This window comes from Carlito syrichta, unplaced genomic scaffold, assembly GCF_000164805.1.
Source record: "Carlito syrichta isolate Samal-C Ts95f unplaced genomic scaffold, Tarsius_syrichta-2.0.1 Scaffold301799, whole genome shotgun sequence".
NCBI lineage: Eukaryota > Metazoa > Chordata > Mammalia > Primates > Tarsiidae > Carlito > Carlito syrichta.
The window spans coordinates 115,563-137,942 of record NW_007245895.1 but is presented as its reverse complement, the minus strand read 5'-3'; the positions used below and the strand labels follow the sequence as shown (position 1 = coordinate 137,942).

Sequence of the window (22,380 nt, the reverse complement as noted above, 5' to 3'; positions counted from 1 at the left end):
GCCTCCAAAGGCCTAATTAGTTGCTCGGTGATACATTCTAATCAGTCCCCCAAATTTCCCATTCTTTTTAGTCTCATCTAAGAAGCAGAAAATCAGTTTGTCTTGGCTTTGACAGTAAGCTACCTAGCTTATCCCCCTTAAAAAGCTAGAGTTATTAAAAGATGCTGAAAGCAAGAGTCCCGTTCTGACTCCTGGTACCTACTTCCAAATCTTAAAAACCTGCTTAATCTGTCATTAAGGACATTACACTGGCTACATGGCATACTACAAATGCCCTCCTGAGAAGCGGGGAAAAGAGGGGCACCGAAGAGCAAGCGGTGATCAAACAAGATTGGTGTAGAGGGAGACGGATGCAAATGAACAGACCCACAGGGCTGCTCATAATGAGAAGTGAGGGACTCCAGTTTAAGGGAGTAGAAGAGTCAAAGGTGAGTCATTCTGGGAATAGGAGTCAGCGACTGGAGACTCAGATACTATAGAAAAAGGATGGGTACAATATGATTTTCAGAACTATGACTACCAGTGACTACCAGCTTTGGTTGAAGATCAGGTGGTATTTAGAACCATCCTGAGATGAGAAATAGGGAACCAACGCCAACTTCAGTCCAGTCTAGGCAAGCAGCTGCCAGGCCTCACGTTTAAGAGGCTGGCTACCCAGACTTCTGACTGGCAGTCAGAACTCTAGAATTAAATCTTTTCACCAGTGGGTGCCCATCAGCGAGGCTCATCTCAAGAAGTGAGCCGAATGACCAGCTGGACCAACACTATACAGTCTAATTTCACAAGACTCCTGACTCTTAGCATTTTCTTTTTGTTGTTTTTGTTGTTGTTTTGAGTTGGAGTCTCACTCTGTTGCCCAGGTTGGAGTGTAGTGGCACACTCACGGTCACCCCAGCATCGACCTGCTGGGCTCCGGCTATCCTTCCACCTTAGCCTTCTAAGTAGCTGGAACTACAGGCATGCACTACCACGCCTAGCTAATTTTTGACTTTTTCTTGTAGAGACGCGGTCTTGCCAAGTTGCCCAGGCTGGTCTCGAACCCCCAGGCTCAGGCAATCCACTCACCTCAGTCTCCCAAAGTGCAAGGATGACAGGCTGAGCCACCAAGCCCGGCCTGCCACTCATCTTCTTTTTTTTTTTTTTTTTTTAGTTGGAATCTCACTCAGTCACCCAGACTGGAGTGCAATGGCTGCTCCCGGCCACGGCAGCCTCGCCTGCTGGGCTCCAGTGATCCTTCCGCCTCAGCCCTCCAAGTAGCTGGAATTACAGGGATGCACTACCATGCCCGGCTGATTTTTTGATTTATTGTAGAGATGAGGTCTCGCTGCCCAGGCGGGTCTCGAACCCGTAGGCTCAGGCCATCCACTCACCTCAGCCTCCCAAAGGCGCGGGATGACGGGCTGAGCCACCGAGCCCGGCGCCACTCATCTTCTTTTCGGGAACCCAAGTGTTCTCTCTGGCCTGCTTGCATGCTGTTTCCTTTGTAAGAATCACACTGGTCCTGCTAACTCTTACACATCTTCACTTCATGATCAGGAAGGTCTTCCCTGACCACTCTGCCACCCTGTGTGGGTGAGTTTTCTCTGGGCCAGGCTTCTCTAGTACTATGTTTTGTTAACCTTGCCATACCACATGCCAGTCATTACTTGTCCCAAGTCTGTCTTTTCACTAGACTATAAACTTCTTATGCTCAGGAAACTTGTCTACATCCTAGATGCCTGGATCATAGTAAGCATAAAGCAAATACTTGTTAAATTCATCCATGAACTCGTCAGGAGAAAAACTGAAAAAGATGAGGCAGAAAGCACCTAGGCTTGCATCATCTGTTTAGGTACAGAATTTGTACTCCCAGATCCATTACCCATGAGCTGCTTAACACCTAAAATACTTATTTGCACAATGCAATACATGCTTTTTATCAGAAGCCTAAATATCACCTGCTATGAACGGCCTTAAAGAAAGAAAAGCAAACGAGAAAATATGGCTTATTTCCCAAGAGAAGTGAAATTGGAATAAGATATTTTGTTTACCATTTCCACCCTCACTTGGTGAAAATCTGTAAAATTTCAGGCAAAATGCTAAATGATTTACAGTATTTTAAATCCTTAATAAAAAATTCTCTAGGTGGGTATTAGTATTCTCATTTTACATTGATAAAAAAATAGAGGTTCTGAACAATAAATGGACTTTCACAACAAGTAATAGAAGTGTATCTTGGACCAAGGTCAGATGGGCTCCCAAACTGTATTCTCTCCAATCTACCCAGCTACCTCTGGATGATGCTGTCTAGTCAGGAAAGTCCTTGAAAGCCAGAAAGTGACCCAAATGCTCCCTAGAACATTTGGGATGTCATTCTGCACCTTCTCCTCGTTTCTTGCCACCTCACCCTAATTCAAACATCTGCTCCCCATTGTCCTTAGTGGAAAAGTGATTATAAAATCCGCCAGGAAAAGTGCATGACATGTCACCTTCATTGAGGTTTTGTTCTCAGGACAGTACAAAGGGAAGACAAGATATTTTACATTTTCTGTTTTAAAACATACATTAAAAGAAGAGTATTTTTTAAAATAACCAAATGTTTTCTCAGATACTAGTGGAGAACAGTTACCCCTTCCCTTTTTCTCTTCTCCTCTTATTATGGTGAACGATTTTATGTCAAAGGGAACTCGAGGCAGTGAAGACTTACCCTCTCCATCTCTTTGAAGTCATCATCTAGCTTGGTTCCCTCAGCTCCTCCAACTTTCTCGCTCACTTTCTGCAGAAAATAACCACATAGAAAATTATTAAAAATAGCCTCTTTTAAAAAGATGTGCTAAAAGTTTTAAGCACTTTCACAAACATCACCTCATGTGATCTCCCAGCCATTCTCTGATTTAAGGTAGTGAGAACTATTTTTCATAGGAGCAAACTATGTGGCTCAGAGTGTTTGAACAACAAAGATCATACACCTGGTAGGTATTGAAGCAAGAACTCAAACTTGTATCTTCTGATTCCAACCTCAGTGCTCTTTCTATCATATAAATTCCTAATTACTAACATTTTCCTCTTGGAAATTCTAAAGGATAACAGCATCATTCAATAATCATTTCCCTCTGATAAAGGATCTAAAATGCCACCTGGGTAGAAAATTGCTATTTCTTCAACCTATTCCTCAATGGGCTATTGAACAGATAATCACAAACATCTATCAAACTGTTATGAAAAGGGAAAAAACCCTCAGCTCAGCTAATCTTCAGATAAAAGGACTTAAATAATAATGTCTCATAAAGCTGTCTACACCTTTATGTACATAAGACAAACCATATGGAAAGCTGTTGAGGGCATTTCTTTGTTACTCAGTCATTTTCCACTAACACACATTTATATTTATAAATTAAAATATGGAAATTGTCATTTTCCACATGTAAAATTAATGTTCATAAAAATTAGATATTCTATTTTATTCTGAAATAATTATTCAAATTAAGGCCAGCAAAAAACGTACAAAAAAAATCCATGAATGATACTTTGGTTTCATCAAAGACACAAATACTAAATGCTAATGACACAAAATTTCATTCTCTTTAAAATACCCTAATTGTAGCCAGGCTAGGTGGCTCAGCCTGTAATCCCATGCTTTGGGAGGCTGAGGTGAGTGGACTGCCTGAGCCCGCGGGTTCAAGACCCACCTGGGCAACTTGGCGAGATCTCATCTCTACAATAAATCAAAAATTAGCCAGGCATGGTAGCGCGCGCCTGTAGTTCTGTCTACTTGGAAGACTGAAGTGGAAGGATCGCTGGAGCCCAGCAGGTCGAGGCTGCGGTGGCCGGGAGCGGTCACTGCACTCCAATCTGAGTGACAGAGTGAGATTCCAACTCAAAAAAAATAAATAAATAAAATAAAATACCCTAATTGTAAAGAAAGTTAGATGCTTTCCCCTAAGATGGCAATGTATTACATAAAGTTACCACACGCAGATATCAAAGTATGATTTTTAATTTTCTTCAGTAGCAGCTGGCCTGAGGGTCTTTGCAGAGGATTTCCACCATGGCCAACCTGCAGCGACCTAGGTCATCCCAGAGAGCTTGGTTCCCTTCCCTCTAAAGAGCTCCCTGGATAGCCGGCTCCATTTTCTGTCCATAGACACTCTGATATTCCCCTTCCTGGAAATATCAGGGTGTATTTCTTCCCTGTCTTTCTCTTAGTCCTTTACTCTTGCTTCCTGCCATTAAAAAAACCTTCACAAGAGACCTCTCTCACAAAATGTGAGAGTCGATATTCTATCATCACTCTAGCCCTGTATACCAGATGCCATCCATCTCACCCCATCAGTAGTAACAGCTGCAATATGGTGCAGTAGAAGAGAATGGCACGGACTAACTCCTTCTACTCCTTACTAGGCACTCAGATTGTTTATAAAAATTATACAGCATGATAACTACTAGAACCTATGCCTGAAACTACAAGTTACACAGTAAATCCTAGTTCCTGTCTCTCACCCATAAAGTGAGGTACTAAGATACTATATCTGCTTATAGTATCCTAGTTTCTCCCAGCAGTTTATTTAACTGTGCTTCATACTTTGAGAAGAAGCTAGCAACTTTCATCAACATAACACATCATGAGGTAGATACAGGTCAATGGTTCAGAGTGAAAGGCTAACAAAAACACATTAACATCTTTCATTTGTATCACAAGCACATACTTTTACTTGCAACTTGTATTTTTAATACATGTAACCTGAGAACTGTATAGAACAGATATTATTACTATGTTGCAGATGAGAAAATTGAGGGTTTCATAAATTACTTGTCCATAGTAGACATCTTTAGCTAGGAAGAGAAAGAACTAAGACTGAATGCAGGTTTTCCATGCCAACCCCAAGCTTCTTTCGCAAGACAGCTCTGAAGTGCTGTCCATGGTGCTGATCTTCTCCATCTGAAGTTCCTTTAGATTCAAATGGCCAAAAGTGGATTCACTACCTTCACTCTTGATCCTTGACCATCAGCCCTCTCACTTAACTTGTGGCCTGTTTGATGCTGACTATCACCTATTTTAGCAGTCTGCACAGATCCAGGCTTCATCTGCTATCAATACCATCTAATTAAAAGCCTGTACCAACTGTGATCTAGTCCAACACCCAACTTCACGGTCTGTATGTATTATTAAGGATTTTTACCAAATCACAAACTGGGGGGAAGAAGGAGCTAGAATTCAGTTTAGAACTTCCCAGTGGAATTCCAAGTGCAGTGACTTGACTAGCATGTTCATGTTTATGTTACTGAAAATCAGAAAGAGAAGAGGCCTTAGAGGTTTTTAATACCAAATTTTCCCTCTCACCAATTTTTTCCTCTCTCACACTGATTGCTCACCTCTCACTTTGCTCAATGACAGCAGTGTTAGCTCATATGTCAGTCCCTCTTGTGTCTTATTCTCGAAGTAAATGGTTTACCATTAAATGGGGCTGGGACACTCCAATCTAGTTGAACACCCACACAAATAAAGAAATATTTGTTCTAAACCCAAGATCAATTGCTGTCTTCTTTCTACATGACTGTTTCCAATGCCATGAAACTCACTCTATCCCAAGGTCCCATTTTTGCCAAAGAGGATCATTACAGATAGGCCTCTCATTTGATCTGTGTATAAGATATTTAATTTTATCTTTCAAATGGACACACAAAAATACATGTAACTGAGAAAATACATGTAATCACTCCATTTATACAGAATCCTGGTAACCATGGGTCAATCACATTTTGACCAACTCTAGAGAATGAAATATGGCCCTTATCAAAAACGCAAGAGCCTGTATCACACTTTCAATCATACATTTTTCAACTGAGAGTAATTTTAATTTCCCCCATTTTTGCATCCATCGACAGCTTAGCATTATAGTAGCTGGCTTGTTATATCAAATGAGTTACTGGGACCCACTGGCCATTAGCAATTCAGAACTAGTCCTGGAAACACACTGAGGTCAACTCATCAGTCTACTGGCTTCAATTATTTGGTTACGTGTGTGTGTGTGTGTGTGTGTGTGTGTGTGTGTGTGTGTGTGTGTGTTTTCAGAATAAAAGAGCAAAAGGGAAGGAGCAGGAGTGGGAGTAGGAGGAGCACATCAGTGAGGATGACAGCAAGAGAGATCATTTATCTTCCTACAAATGATGACATTTGAGCTGCTCTGAGAAAAAAAGTTTGCCAAATATAGTGAATAATGCTAGCAGTTAGATACTGATACTGGCCTGGTTGGTTGGTTGATAAAAACTTTTCTTATCTAATTAGATTCCTAAAGAAGAAAGTAATATTCAAAATGGCATCTATATTGCTCTCTGGGCTGTTTTTGCAAGTCACACAGGATTTGAATATATCAAGGCCCTGAATTAAACAATGGGTTAAATAACAACTGACTGATTCCTTAGGAGTATGACAAACATCTTCTCCCTTTCTTTAAATAACATTACTAAAACTTCCTTTTGTTTTATGCATAAAAATCAAGGTGAGGAATACAGCTTCCCTGGGTCCATTTGGCCAATAATGAAGAGCTCTGTTTTCCTAGTCAGGTACCATTTATTTTGTGCTATTATTTTCCAGCAAGGTGCCACCTAAATCTAAGATTTTTGCAGTACTGAATATTTCCTGATGCTGCTAAGTATGCTTTGACTAATATATTGCCATTTGAGAAACTGATCACTTATTTAAATGAACATCAGCAAAAGGTATTTGAATCAAAAGGAACAGTACAAGTGATCCGATATTTCCCCCCGTGCCACCTAAAAACCTAAACATTGAGGATTCAAAACCCTCACTGGCACCCACTTAGTACAAGAATGAGAGCGTATACTCCTAATCTCATCTACTATTATACTTCCCATACACTTTGTATTCCAACCAAACCAAAGATATCATTTCCCTCTATTTCATTCTTCACTGTACTTCTCACAAAAGGTATCCAGTAAAGATGTATTAAACTGAACTGCAGTGTATTTCTGTGGATATTAATATTAATATGACAGAGAGGTAGCATCAAGTGAGGCAAATAAGACTAGTCACCTCACTCTGGGATGGTATTTCAAAAACCATAACTTTCAAAAAAGAAAATAATACAATCAACTCACATTTTTAATTAAAAGTCTTAATTTTGCATCTGCAGTAATGGTTGTCCCATGCTGCTTTTTTCCCCCACATACCAAATAAGAAAAATGTCAAAGAGGACCGGAGGCAACAGACAGCTTAAATTAATGGTCATGCTTCCCAGCCCAAAGGATGCTGTATACTCCTTTCCAACAATGACTCATCCTTCCCCATTTAGCAGTCACCTCTAGGCAGAAGACATTTTATCCTGGAGCTGCATCTCTGATTCCTCCTAGCATTGCATTTCATTTACTGAAGGCTTAAGAGCCAACTACTGTGTCTCCAACTGCCTATTATAAAGGTCTCCTTGAAAATTACATTATCAGTGAAATTCAATAGATGTGAGACCAAATGTCTTCCCATATCCCACACCTGAAAAGGTATTTACCTCCCAATTTTCCTGTTTGTGTTTGGCTGAATCTTCCACTAATCATCATACAATGCTAGGTTTCCTTACCATCCATCAAGTGTGCCATGCTTATTCCCTCTGCTTTGTACCTGGACCTATCTCCCTTTTCTACTCTTTAAATTCTAATGACTGTCTAAAGTGCCCGCCCAGATCTCACCTTCTCCATCTTCTATGTGACTGCCCATCCTAGCTGAAAATTATCAGATTTCTTTTGCACACTTAAGGAGACACATCATCTGTTGTATCGCCTGGAACTAACTACCCATGAGTAAAATTTCTGAGGGTTTTTGCCTATCTGAATTGTGAGATGCTAAAGTCAGGAATCATATGTCACATGCTCTTTTGTTTAAAAATATCTGAGGCTGCAGTAATTAACAGAGTTTACAGAGCAGAGGAGAAAAATTTAATGAATATCCTAAGACTAAAAACGGCATGCAACTTAAGGGAAGGCCTTTGTATGAGTGAGAATTGATTCTGTACCTCCTTTCTGAGTATTAAATCTTTCCTCCAAAGTTTATATCTTTTTCTCTGTAGCAACAGGCAAAAAATAAGAAAATTCAGCAAACTATGGTGTGTATTTTATTTGCAAAGGTGTGCAAAGGTTAAAGAAAAATTCTATCTTCATTGCAATTATTCTACCTTCATCTACTACATTACTTTTAGTACAACTGACATACTTTCTTCTCAATAATCCTGGTGTTATCTAAATATATAGTTTATATGCATATGCATATTTATATGTGGGAGAATGTATTTGCATGTAAACCCACACACATGATAGAAAATAAGTACTCTTCCAAAATTTTGTTTTAAAAATCCCATAAATAAGTTCAAGTTCAGCACTACGCGTTAACTCACATTAAAATAGAATTACTTTAATAAACATTCCATGAATTAAATATACCTAGGTTTTAAGAGCAGAAATTAGAACACATAAATTATCCTGCTCAATTTGCATGGTGGAGCAATACACAAAATAATTTATTTGTGTACAAAAAATCTCAGTGACAATTCAGGAAATGAAAGCCACTTGAGGCAACGTTTTTAAAAAATTGGATTTAGAGTCATGTGACGTGAATTCCAGTCCTGACAATGGTCTAAACCTAATACTGATGACTCAAATGACAAGGCTTTCATTTGTTTAGAGAAACTTCTTGGTAACTCCTTTCTACTAATGAGTTTTGTGAATTGAAACTACAGACTGTGTCTCCTCGTCCATTTTCGCCTAATAGTTACGCGAAAATGAAAATGCTTAAACTTTTACTGCCTCAATTTCTTTACTTGAGAAATGAAAATCAACATTATCGAACACTGAATTTTTTTACAACTATGTTAGAAAATATGTGTAAAAACACTTTGTAAACTATCAAAAATCATTATTAAAGTAAGAGATTATTATGCCTTAATAAGCTGTCTTAAATAAAGAGTGAAATTTTCAGTTGGCTTCTTACCTTTAGTACAAAAACAAAACTCTAAACGTCATTCAAAAACACATTGTTAAAGAACAACATTACTTAATGCAGAAGCTCTTTAGAAAGATGTCATAATAACTACCTCTGTAGGAAACTGTAGTTTTCCCAATATTTATAGAAAAGTATCACCCCGATAATAAAAAGAAGCCCATTCTCTGACTCTTCATGAAAGTTCTTTAATTGTGATTCATTAGTAAAGCACTAAAAAATAGAAAACACAATATTTGATGACACATCAAATACTTAGGGAAAAACAGATAAGTCAAAACTGCAGCAGCATTTTCTTGATATTTGGCTAAGCACATACAGGTCTTGTTTTTCCAGATAGTGGTAATCCCACATATGAAAGACAGGATGGATTCATTTTATGTGATACAAGTCTCACACTAGCTTTTCTTATATCATGTAACACTTTTCATTAAATTGGAATGCTTAAATGTCATGATGTTTTGAAAATGGATTTCAAAAAACATATATTTATTTTTCCCATCCAGAAATTTAAGGTTTTTGTTGAAAATGAGTAAAGGCGCTTTTATTTATCTAAATTGAAATACCTCTATCTTACTATCAAATAGAATTTGTATATTTAAGAAAATTGGAAAGGCTCCTCTTACATAATGTAAAATGCGCAATTTTCCCCCATCCCCAAGAATTTGGCAGGATGAACTGGTGTTCTTTGAACATATAGAGCTAAAAACTTTAAAATGAATTTGGGTGAGCTAAGTACTTGGCCTTTTCCCCAGCTTCCAGCTTATCTTGTTCATTGTCAAATACTTTATAGAAAATACAGAAATTGATGTATATGATGCTCTTATTATTTCTGGTATGGTTCAGTGGGGTTAAAAGTAATAACTTTCTGAGCCTTATTTCCACAAAGTGAGAATTTCCTATAGGCTATGGGCAAATCACTTACATACACTCCACAAAGGGAGTTGGTAAAACTTATTATAGAGGTATCATGCAGAGCTTTCGGTTCCTTGCCAGAAATAACTTCTAGCTTCTAGCTATACTTGCATTTGCAAGTGATCCCATTTTACTTTATAGAAAAAATAGTTTAAAGTATGTACAATGTGTAGAATAAAACTTAACTGGCATTACTCTATATTTTGATTCCCCCAAATGATTTAGTTCCTCATCATATAAGAGTTAACTTAAAAGGGCAGTTTGGCAAAAGGGGATGATATTTCCATACAATTTTCCATTCCTGGCAATAGGAAAATTTTTATACATTTTCATAGTCCACTTCAATAAGCTCCTGAAATTAAACAGAATATAAACAGACATTGTCTGCTAATAATAGACTCAAAGACCTGAGGCCAGAATTATATCATGTAATACTTTTCAAAATTATATTTAAAGCTAGTCAAAAACTCCTTTATGTAAAACATATCAACTCATAAAAAAAGGTGCTTGGTAATTATTAGGAATTTTTGAGCTGGCTAATAAATGGTCTAAACCTAATACTGATGACTCAAATGACAAGGCTTTCATTTGTTTAGAGAAACTTCTTGGTAACTCCTTTCTACTAATGAGTTTTGTGAATTGAAACTACAGACTGTGTCTCCTCGTCCATAAAACGGGGCTAGACTGGGGGTGGGGGTTGGATAACCAGGAGAGTTCTAAGATAGCTTCACCACTAAAAATTTGATGCCTGTTTCTGTAAGGGTTCATTTTATTTGTCAACTTTGCTAGGCTACAGTAACCAGTTACTCAACCAAATACTACTCTGGATGTCGCTGTGTAGAGATATTTTGTAGAAAGGATTGACACAAACAATCAGCTGACTTCTTCCAATCAACGGCGAAGCCCTACAGACAAAACTGAGGTTCCTCTGAGGAAGAAGAAATTCTGCCTCAAAGTGGCAATATCAGCTTCTACCTGAAAGTTTCAGAACCTGCCCTACAAATTTTAGACTTGTCAGCCCCCACAATCGCATGAGCCAATTCTTTGAACTAAAACTCTCTCTCTCCCTCCCCACCCCCATTCTCTCACTCCTCCCCCCACCCCGCCCGCCTCCCTGTATGTATGTATGTATGTTCTGTTTCTCTGGAGAACCCTAACTCTGCTACAATTTCTACCTGCTGCAGTGCTATTTAGAGTACAAAAAAGGCAGACCATAATTTAGGAAAGGAAGGAAAAGATAAATACTATGCAAAGTGCCTAAACAGAAAATGCTATAGTGCCCATCCTACCCCCATATTAGAGTTATTTTGGTGGAAATCCCATTCTCTAAGAAATAAAGACCAAAAAAAATCATCTTTAGACCAGATCCACCAAGTGTAATGAATACAACAGGACTCAAACTGGATTCCCATTATGTACTGGGATTCTGCAAGCGCTGACAGTTTTAAATACAAATAAGATAGGAACATGCTCTCTGGGAACTTAGTTTGGTGACATAAACAGACATATACACAAGCCTCCTCAATATAAGCAGGCAAGTATAGTTCAAAAAGTACAAAGTACCCTCAGAACCAAGAATGGACAAGTTGACTCTAGCTGGGAGAGAAGGCAGGATTAGGAAAAGCTTTCTGTGACCCGGGCTGATTCTCAAATGAGCATATATAAGCGAAAATGATAGCCATGAGATACAGGAAAAAGCTTTATTATGAAGAAACTTCTATGTGACAAAAAGTAAGCACATAACATATGAATACATGCACAGGGAAGTGCATATATTTCAGTGTTGCCACAGCTTACAGCATAAGGCAAGAGATAGCGAGAACAGAAGCTCCAGAGAGAGGGTGTGATCAAACAGCAGCAGGCCTTCTAGGAGATGCTGAAGACCATAGGTGATTTTTTTTTTTTCTCGAGCCCATTGGTAGTCAGTGCCCATTCTCACCATTAGGCAACTACTGATCTGCTTTCCATCCCTACCATTTTACCTTTTTTAGAAATGCCATTTAAGTAAAATTTTAGCATTCAGTTCTAAATATCTGACTTCTTTCATTTAGCATAATGCATTTGAGATTCATTCATGCTGTCACCTGCATCAGCACTTGAGTTCCTTTTTATGGCAGAAAAGTCTTCCTCTGCATGGATATACCACATTTATTTACCTATTCACTAGTTCACAAACATTTGGGTTGCTTCCAGTTCTGGGCTATTATACATAATACTGCTATAAATATTTGCATACGTGTTTGCATGAACATATGTTTAACATTCCTTTTGGCTAGAAACTTTGGAGTGAAATTTCGGGGTCTTGTGGCAAGTGTATACCTAACTTTTTTTTTTTAAATTGCTAAAATGTTTTCCAGAGCGGACCATAAGACCTTAGATCTTATCTTAGCATTGATGGAGAACCATTAACAGGTTCTTAAGTGGAGGGATAACATAGTTAAATGAATTTTTAAATTACCTGTTACAGAGTGAAGACTGCTTTGAAGAAAACAAGATAAGAAACAAAGATATCAGTGAGAATGCTACTGCAATCATCCAGGAGAAAGACGAGGGCTTTGAACCAAGAACTCTGGGAGTAGAAATGAACTCAGTGAATATTTAGGACACAAAATAAGCAGGACTCTATGACAGATGTGATACAGGAGTGAAGCAGGTAATTCTAAGATGACTTCTAGATTTCAAGCTTTGGCAAATGGATGAATGAATACAAATGAACAGAGCTCAAATATGAACCCACTGGGTTTGAAGTCCACATAAATATGTACAGCAGGGAATTGAGTTTATGAAACTGAGCCTCTAGGAAGAGGTCAGGGAGAGATGTAGCCATATGGTGTAATCACTACATATTTGTTAAACCAGAAGAGCCCATGAGATTGCTCAGGGAGAACATGCATTCAAAATTCAGCTAAGAGTCAAGGAGGGAACCCTGAGCATCGCCAACAATTAAGAACTAGGCAGAAAGAGAACCAACAAAGGAACAACAACAAAAAAAAAGTCTGACACAATGCAGAAAGAGAACCAGGAAAGAGATTGATTTGGCTGTGGAGGAAGGGAAAGATCGAATGGCTGTTGGCCATGTATGCCTTGCTAAAGACCACAGGAAGTTCCAGAATGAGTATAAGCAAGCACAGAGGATGGGCGAATGGTAGGATGGTAGTTGGACAACTGTTTAGAACCCGTCAGAATTCAGGAATCTAACAGCTCAGTGTACGTGCAAACTGCTGTATATATGATGTAGCTTAGTACAATGGGCTTAAAGGCAAAATAAACATGATCTAAAGGACACTAGGAATTAAACAACAAGAACAACATCCTCGTGCTGTACATAGTATTTTTCTCTCCATGTCGCTTTCTGCCTATAGGACTATCATTGGAACCACAGGAAATGCTCATGAAGAATAGAACAACTGACTGCCACAGGGCAGGCATCTCAGAATGTGGCCCCTTCTCATCATGAAGACTGGGACAGTCATCCTCCATCCACTCGAAGCAGGCACTTCAGCTTTGCAGAAAGCAAACATCAGAGACAAATTGCAAGCCAACCGGTATTTGAAGACATCTGAGAGACTTCCTTACGTGTATTTCTCACCTCAATATATTCGGCTCTCCTTACAGCATTTTATGTCACCAAACGTGGCAGCCAAGCTCTATCTTGAGATAAATGCTCTTTTCTTCCTAAGCCAAATGAAGCTACTAGCACCATGCTCATAGATGCAATAATAAATCATAAGCTTTACGTGAGAAAACAAGAAGGAAGAGGAATGAAGAGGCTTCACAGGTGGTCAAGAAAGCGGATGGACAACCAGTCAGCATGCAAGGACCCAGGGACTCCAGACCCACCATCTTATACAGAAAATTATGGAGGAAATAGAAGCCCTGTTTACTGACAAAAAAATTCAATTATGACCAAAAGAACAACCATGCAAAACTCAGAAAGATGGATTCCTGTCTGAGGTATCAAATTTGATAACATCTGTAGAATTTTATGATCCCAAACCAAAAATTTTATAAAGCGCCTTAGTAACAGGGCAAACATTTTATATATGTGTGCGCACGCACATGTATACGTGTGTGTATTTCATGTATAATCCTGGGCAGAATTTCCTGAACGCTAAGCAGCTCTTCACTGCCTGAACAGTGACAGCTCTCTCCTTTGCTTCCACCCTAAGCTGTGAGTTCTGCTGTGGGCACTACAACTGGCTCCCTCCAGAGAATCCCACCTTGCAGACTCATGCTGAAACAGGAAGTGGTGGAGGCTTCCCCATCACGCAAATTCTTTGGTCTGTTTTTTTGCCCAGTCTCGGGTATTAGAACTGTAGGTGTCCTCTGCCCGCACAACGTGTGTATATACCACAGGAAAGGCTACTGCAATCAACAGAACACATATCCAGAATCATGTCACCGCATCTCTCACCATCCATGAGCTGACTTGAATTCTTTTTTCCCCAATAGCTTTCAGTGTGTGGAAAGGGTTGCCAACTTGATCTTTCCACTTCCTACTGCCTCAGTCAACTATGTATAAACAACAAAGCCATCCCTCAGTATATGTGGAGGACTGGTTCTAGGATCCCCAGGTATACCAAAATCCTGCACACTCAAGTCCCTCAGCCAGCCCGGCATAACTCACACACATGGAGTTGGCCCTTCATATGCATGAGTTTTGCATCCTGCAGATGTTGTATTTTCCATCCCTGTTTGGTCACAAAATATCTGCACAGAAGCGGCCCCTGAACCGTTCAAACTTGTGTTGTTCAAGGGTCAACTGTGACTATATTTCACACTCTAGTATGCATAAAAAATATGTAAATATAAACAACACAAAAAATATATAAGACATTTCATAAACAACGTAGGGATAAGAAAAATGAACTGAAACTTCAAAAAAACATTTCTGAGATATAATTTACATCCCACGAAGTCACCCATTTAAAGTGTACAAGTCAATGACTCTTTTATATATTTACCAAGTTGTATAATTTTCACCATAACCTTGTACCCACGAGGATTTGCTGCCCAGTTCCCTTTCTCCAACCCCGCTCAAAATTCCACCCTTGGTAACCACAAATCTACTTCCTGTCTCTATGGATTTACTGGCTATGACTATTTCATACAAATGGAATTATAGAATTATGTGACCTTTTGTTTCTGGCTTGTTTCTCATAGCATAATGTTCTCAAACTCATCATGTGGTAGCATATGTGACTGTTTTATTTCTTTTTCTTTTTAAATTCAGGGGGTACACATGCAGGTTTGTTACATAGGTATATTGTGTGATGGTGAGGTCTGGCCTTCTATGGAACTCATCACACAAACAGTAAGCATGGTACCCAAGACATGAATCCCCAATGTCTGTTGTTCCTCATCTTCATGCCCATGTGTACTCAGTGTTTTAGCACCATTTGTAAGTGAAAAGATACAGTATTTGTTTTCTGTTTCTGGGATAATTCATCTAGAACAATGGCCCCCAGCTACATCCATGTTGCTGCAAAAGACATACTTACATTCTTTTTTATGGCTGTGCAGTATTCCATGGTATATATGTTTCACATTTACTTTAGCCAATCCAAGTTTGATGGACACCTAGGTTGATTCCATATCTTTGCTACTGTGAGTAGTTCTGTGACAGACAGACAAGTACAAGTGTCTTTTTGGTGGAATGACTTCTGTTCCTTTGGGTAAATACCCCAGTAATGGGATTGCTGAATTGAATGGTAATTTTATTTTTAGCTGTTTGAGAAATCTCCAAAACGTTTTCCACAGGGGGTGAACTAGCTTACATTCCCACCAGCAGCATATGAATGTTCCTTTTTCTCCACAATTTTGCCAACATCTAATGTTTTTTGGCTTTTTAATAATACCCAATCTGATTGTGTGAGATGGTATCTCATTGTGATTTTGATTTGCATTTATCCGATGATTAATGACATTGAACATTTTTTTCACATGTTTGTTGGCTGCTTGTATGTTTTCTTTTGAGAAGTGTCTGTTCAGGTCATTGTCCACTTTTTAATGGGGTTATTTGTTTCCTTTTATGGCTGAATAATATTCCATTGTATGGATACATCATATTTTGTTTATCCATTCATAAGTTGACGGATATTTTGTGCTATTCACTAGGTTGGTAACCTTGGGCAAATTGTCTTGTCTTTTACATTTCCTGACATGTAGATAACTAAAGCTACCTCATAGGGCAGTTATACATAAAGTTATGTGAGGATTACATAACTGAGTAACTGTCAACTATAAAGTACTTCGACAATGAATGGCATTAGTGTCATGAATCTGTGAACACCAACATTCACCCTGTTACCTAAGAGCAACAAGGTGACATCATACAGAAACTCAAGAATACGTTGACTATAAACTTCCAAAATGTCTCTACTCCAGAATAACATGTGGTTAAAGAAAGAAACATACATACTTTCCAAAAATCCAGGTCAACTAAAAGTTTGAGTGCAATTAATCTATACAGCATAATTCCAAACGCATGGGTCATAAGAGATAAGATAGACAAGTGGGACCTCATTAAACTGACAAGCTTCTGCAAAGCCAAAGAAACCATCAAGGGAGCAGGGAGACAGCCCACAGACTGGGAAAAAGTATTTGCCAACTCCATGTCTGACAAAGGCCTAACATCTTGGATCTACAAGGAACTCAAACATGCTGAAAAGAAAAAAACAAACAACCCCATTATAAAGTGGGCAAAAGATATGAACAGATACTTCTCAAAAGAAGATATCCAAGTGGCCAACAGACACATGAAGAAATGTTCAACTTCACTAATTATCAAGGAGACGCAAATTAAAACCACACTGAGATACCACCTAACTCCAGTCAGAATGGCCATTATCAATAACTCTGTTGGTGGGAGTGTAAACTAGTGCAACCTCTGTGGAAAGCAGTGTGGCAATTCCTAAAAGCTCTAAATATCGACCTCCCATATGACCCTGCAATCCCCCTACTGGGAATATACCCTGAAGAACTCAAATCACTCTATCAAAAAGATACCTGCACACGTATGTTTATCACAGCATTGTTCACAATAGCAAGAACCTGGAACCAACCATGCTGTCCATCAAAAGAGGACTGGATTTTTAAAATGTGGTACATATACATGATGGAATACTATGCAGCCATAAAAAAGAGCAAAATCATGAATTTCACAGCAACCTGAATGGAATGGAACTACAGTCTATAATACTGAGTGATCTCTCACAGAAACAAAGATCTGAGTATCACATGTTCTGATTCATATAGTGGACCATGAATATCTATCATAATACTATAAGAAAAGGATTGACAGTGGTGGGAAACTATGGGGGGGGTAGGGAGGTGGGATTAACGGTAGTCAATATCTATCTGGGGATGGGGAGACACCCCTTATCAACAAGGGGGCCTGAACGATGCATATTTGTATACCTAACCCTTAACTGTACCCCACAATTTTAAAATAAAAAATGTTAAAAAAAAAAAAAGCAAAATAACGTGCTTATGGGCACTTGTTACTACTGACGAATACAAGATTTACATTTTGAAATGCAATGCTCAACTGGGAGTGCATTTTTCAGAAAGAACCTCTTAAGGCTTTTTATCAAATAAATTCATGTCACCAGAGTTCTGTAGTAGATTCACTGAGTCAGCAAGCAGAGGTTGAGCAGGAGAATATGAGAGAAAAATAAATGCATTCGTGAGGGTTGTAGGAAAGAGGTCTGGGAACTCATCAAAAGAGAATCACTGAAGAAGTGAACGTGTGTTTTTGATAGGAAGACACCATCCCCTGGGTAACTATGTGTGCTGGGGAGGGTGAGAGGAACAGGGATGAGAGCCACCAAGAAGGTGGGGGTGAGATAAACAGGTGTCTTAAGGTCAGACAGCCAGGTCGTACTATAACCAAGACTGAAATACAGGTTTCTTAATTCCACACACAATCAAACTCCTGTTTCCCAGGAAAAGATCTATTTGGGTTGCCTATAATCAACAAGTAACTTGAATGTCCAAAAAATATCTTTATATTTTTTTTTTACTTGCCTTCCATAACTATATTGCCAAAGATTGTTGGTAAACATTTTCTTGGTAACTAACAAGAATTGATCAACATCAATTAGGTCTCACAGTCTTTAATAACAAAGCCATAACTTTCTTCCTTTGTCTATGTGTCTACTGAATCATAGTGTCATGAGGTCAATTGTACCTTCCCCTGTGAAAGCTTCCAAAACCCTCTGTGCTCTATTCTGCACTTGTTAGGTTGTATTTTGACATATCACTGTGTACATGACTGCCTCTCCAACTCTTTTTGAGCTCCTGGAAGGCAGTGATTTTATCTTGTTCATCTCTCTTTCCCAGTGTCTAGTGCATCCATGATACATGGTTGCCCTGAAATGTGACATGAAGGCAATGTAACAGTATGAGGGGGAACTCCTCAAAACATAGAGTTTATGTATTAAAAATTGTGTATTTATTCTTACACGTTTAAACTTTAGTCACCTTCAAAGTAATCTCTGTTTGACGCAATACGCCTATGGAGACGCCTTTTCCATGGCTCAAAACAGTTTTTGAACTCATCAATTCTGAGGCTTTTTAGTGCCTCTGTCATTTTTCATGTCATCATTTCCACACTGGCAAAACATGGCCCTTTGAGGACTTTTTTCATCAAGGAAACAAAAAAAAGTTGCTCTAGCTGAGAGCAGGTGAATAGGCCGGGTGGGGCTTGGGGATAGGGCATGGGGTCATGCTTTGTTTGGTCAAACACTGCTGAACATTCAGTGCAGTGTGGGAAGGTGAACTCCTAAATCACTCATCATGAAATGGGCAAATGTATAGAAAGAATCTCCAAAAAAAAGAAAAAAAATTCACTGAAGCCAAACGCAGCCTCTCATAACAACGTTAGCCTACACTGCAAGGGGGCCGCCCAACAAAAAAATGATTCCAGTTTTTTGGGGTTTCCCTCCAGTATACCAACCTCTGTATCAATTTGGACTGGTTTTTTTTTTTCTTCAACTTCCTTTTTCTACTCAATTCTCTTTGATATCATTCCCCCCTGTATAACTGCTGTATTTGCTTTTTCCTCTTTCCTACAAATATCCCTCTACCAATGGCAAGGCTTGAGGGTAAAAGGTGCTTATAGACAACTGAGTAATCAGCAGCAACTCTGGTCGCAGTCTCCAAGAGTAATATCTTAAACAGGTTCTTTAAAAAGTCATGCTCATTGATAAGACTAAGATAGAAAGAAGTTAGAGAGGTGGCCTGCTCAGCACTCATTTAAAACAGTGATCAGACATGAGAGTCAAATGTGTTGCCTTTTTTATTTATCTGTTTCCTCACCACAACTTTTCCTCCTTCACGGCCATCATATATTAGAATCTGGTTACCTTCTATTCTGCCATTCATTCATTTGAAAAATATTTATGGAATGTTTTTGTGGGCACTGAAGACACCATGCAGAGGATATGCAAATGTCCTGGGGTATATAAGGGAAGTATGTCTCTTCCAAGAGGCCAGCGTGGATAAAGATCAGGGAAGGAGGTAGAAAACACTCAAGAAGGAGATGGAGATGCTGGCAGGAGCCAGATTCTGCAAGCCCTTTTAGACTTAATAAAGGCCTCTCCAACCCAGGAGGACTTAGGAGGTATGTTATTCAAATCATGCTGTCATAAGAAAATACTATAGACTAGATGGCTTAAACACAACTGAAATTTACTGTCTTACAGTTCTGGAAGCTGGAAAGATAAGGGTATCAACATGGTTGGTTTCTGGTGAAGGCTCCCTTCCTGGCTTGCATGTGGCTGCCTTCTCATGGCACCCTCACATGACTCGTCCTCTGTGCTTGTGTGAAGAGAGAACTCTCTGACTTCCTCTTCTTATGAGGGCACTGATCCCATCATAAGGATCCAACACTCATGAACTCACCTAACCCTAATTACCTCCCAAAGGACCCATCTCCAAATACCATCACATCAGGGCTTAGGACCTCAGCACATGATTTTGGGGGGATAGCAGCATTCCGTCAATAGCAGGGAGAAACATGATAAGATTTATAATTTTAAAACATCACTGTAGATATAGTTAGTGCAAAGCCACTCAGCCAAATGAGAGCTTGGCATCACAAAAGGATGCTGCTTTAGGAAAAGGTATCATTTCTGCCATAAGGCTACACAATACTTTGCCTTCATTCTCAGAACCACAGAATCGTGATTGTCACAAGTCTGGCATGCACAAAAGAACATATGCTTTCTTTCTGGAAGAAGTTTTGCATGCCTGAAGTCCCAAATTTGCTAATAAAAACATCTGTTCTCTTAGTTAGCTTGGTGAGCACTTTAAAAAAAATTATTGTCGTCGTCCTTTGGTTTTCTTTTTGGTTTGTTTCTCTATATTCTTTCTTTGTGTTTTGGTTCCCCTCCTTACATAGCATATGAAAACCCCCAGTGGGATTTAATTTTCTGAACCTAAGAGAAATTTTCCCAATGAATTATTTTATAGTTTCCTGCAAATTTTGAATTACCATCCATTCTTACATAACATTTCCTAACCTAGAGAATGTTCAACCTGTCATTTAAATCTCAGAAGAACAATTTTTTTTTTTTTTGAGTCGGAGTCTCACTCTGTCACCCAGGCTGGAGTGCAGTGGCACGCTCACAGCCACCACAGCCTCGACCTGCTGGGCTCAAGTGATCCTTCCACCTCAGCCTTCCAAGTAGCTGGAACTACAGGCATGCACCACCAAGCCCAGCTAATTTTTTGATTTATTGTAGAGATGAGGTCTCGCCAAGTAGCCCAGGCTAGTCTCAAACCCATGGGCTTAGACAATCCTCTCAACTCAGCCTCCCAAAGTGCTGGGATTATAGTGGGCTCAGACAATCCTCTCAACTCAGCCTCCCAAAGTGCTGGGATTATAGGCGTGAGCCACTGCGCCCGGCAAAAATATCTTTAGTAAAGCAGAAGGTCTTAGATACCACTACAGTGCTAGAAGAGAAAGTTATATGCGGTACCAAATAATGGAGGAAAAGCCTCTCCCAGTTTAATCACGTTGATGCATCCGCTCTGTTGGTCAAATACAGGCACGTCTCTTTTATTCTCAGAGTGAATTAATTTTACTCAGAATTATCATGAACATGCCAAGGCAGTCAACTCATTTTAAGCACCACAAGACTCAGGTTCCTATAGAAGAATGAAAAGACAGCGAGGAAGACCCGTTTCACATAGAAATCGGGCACATTATTTCAAGCTCAGAACTGTAGGCACCCAGCTTTTAAAAAGCGAGCATTTTGCCATATCTTCAAATGAAGAAATAACATGTAACGATACAATCAAGGCCCCTTTTATGCTCCCTGTCCTCCCTGACATAACCATTCTCCTTCCCAATAGTAGCCTTATTCTTTGTACTGACCACATGTCTGTCTTAGTCTGGAGTTCCCCAAAGCAGAGACTGGGATATGGGTGAAGAGGCAGTAATTTCTCTGGGTGGTGGTCCCAGCCTGCAGAATGAAAGAGCAGGAAGAAAGGAAAGGAGCGGGGAAAGGCAAGGCCAATAAAAGGCATGTTCTGGAGCTGATGACCACATTTAAGCAAAGTGGCTCGACCCTGCTGGGTCCCTGAGAGGAGGCAGGTAGAACACATCTCAGAACTGTTCCCCTGACGAAGAGGAAACGACAAAAATCACCTTCAGTTGGTTTATATTCCCATAAGCTGACAACTGCCTCAAGGTGCTTTAATTCCTGCTGTTTGGGGCTGCACACAAGAATCTGAAGCACCAAGGCATGGGAATAGCTTCTAAGGCAGAAAGGCTTGAGTTGGGATATGGGAGCTGCCCTCCAAGCCTGGCTGGGGGCATGGCCCTGGGAGCACAGACCATCTGCACAGCATGGGCCAGCAAACATTTTTAGTAAAGGGGCACATAGAAATATTTTAAGACTTGAGGGTAAGACACAGTCTAGATCACATATTCTTTTATTGATTGTTTTTATAACACTTTAAAGATGTAAACAACAGCTGGGCGTGGTGGCTCAAGCCTATAATCCCAGCACATTGGGAGGCCAAGGTGAGAGGATTGCCTGAGCCCATGGGTTCAAGAACAGCCTGGGGCAACTTAGTAAGACCCTGTCTCTACACTCAATCAAAAAATTAGCCAGGCCTAGTAGCACGGGTCTAGTAGTGCATGTCTGTAGTTCCGGCTACTTGGAAGACTGTGGCAAAAGGATCACCAAAGTCCAGCAGGTCGAGGCTGTGGTGGCCATGAGCGTGCCACTGCACTCCAGCCTGGGCAACGGAGTGAGACTCCTACACACACACACACACACACACACACACACAGTAATAATACTATGTATACCCTTCTGTAACTTGTTACATATCAAATTTATGCATGTTTCTATCTGTAGAGGCAGACCACTCATTTTAACTGTTGTAACATTTATCTGCTAAAAATATATCAAAATTTGCTTATCTATTTCCTCATGGATATCTATTTGAATTTTTTTTATGCTTTT

At 39.5% G+C, this 22,380-nt stretch overlaps 1 protein-coding gene across 2 annotated transcripts in view; it reads right to left on the bottom strand.

The window, feature by feature from the left end:
• SH3GL2 (SH3 domain containing GRB2 like 2, endophilin A1) overlaps positions 1 to 2,758 on the bottom strand; it is a 43,483-nt gene extending 40,725 nt beyond the window's left edge. The window contains exon 1 of one of the 2 annotated variants that reach the window (XM_008055263.2): positions 2,687 to 2,758. In XM_008055263.2, the coding sequence (XP_008053454.1) occupies positions 2,687 to 2,695 (9 nt within the window). In that variant the 5' untranslated portion in view covers positions 2,696 to 2,758. The remainder of the gene's footprint in view (positions 1 to 2,686) is intronic. The other variant, XM_021711003.1, reaches the window with a different exon arrangement.
• Between the last annotated feature and the right edge of the window lie 19,622 nt (positions 2,759 to 22,380).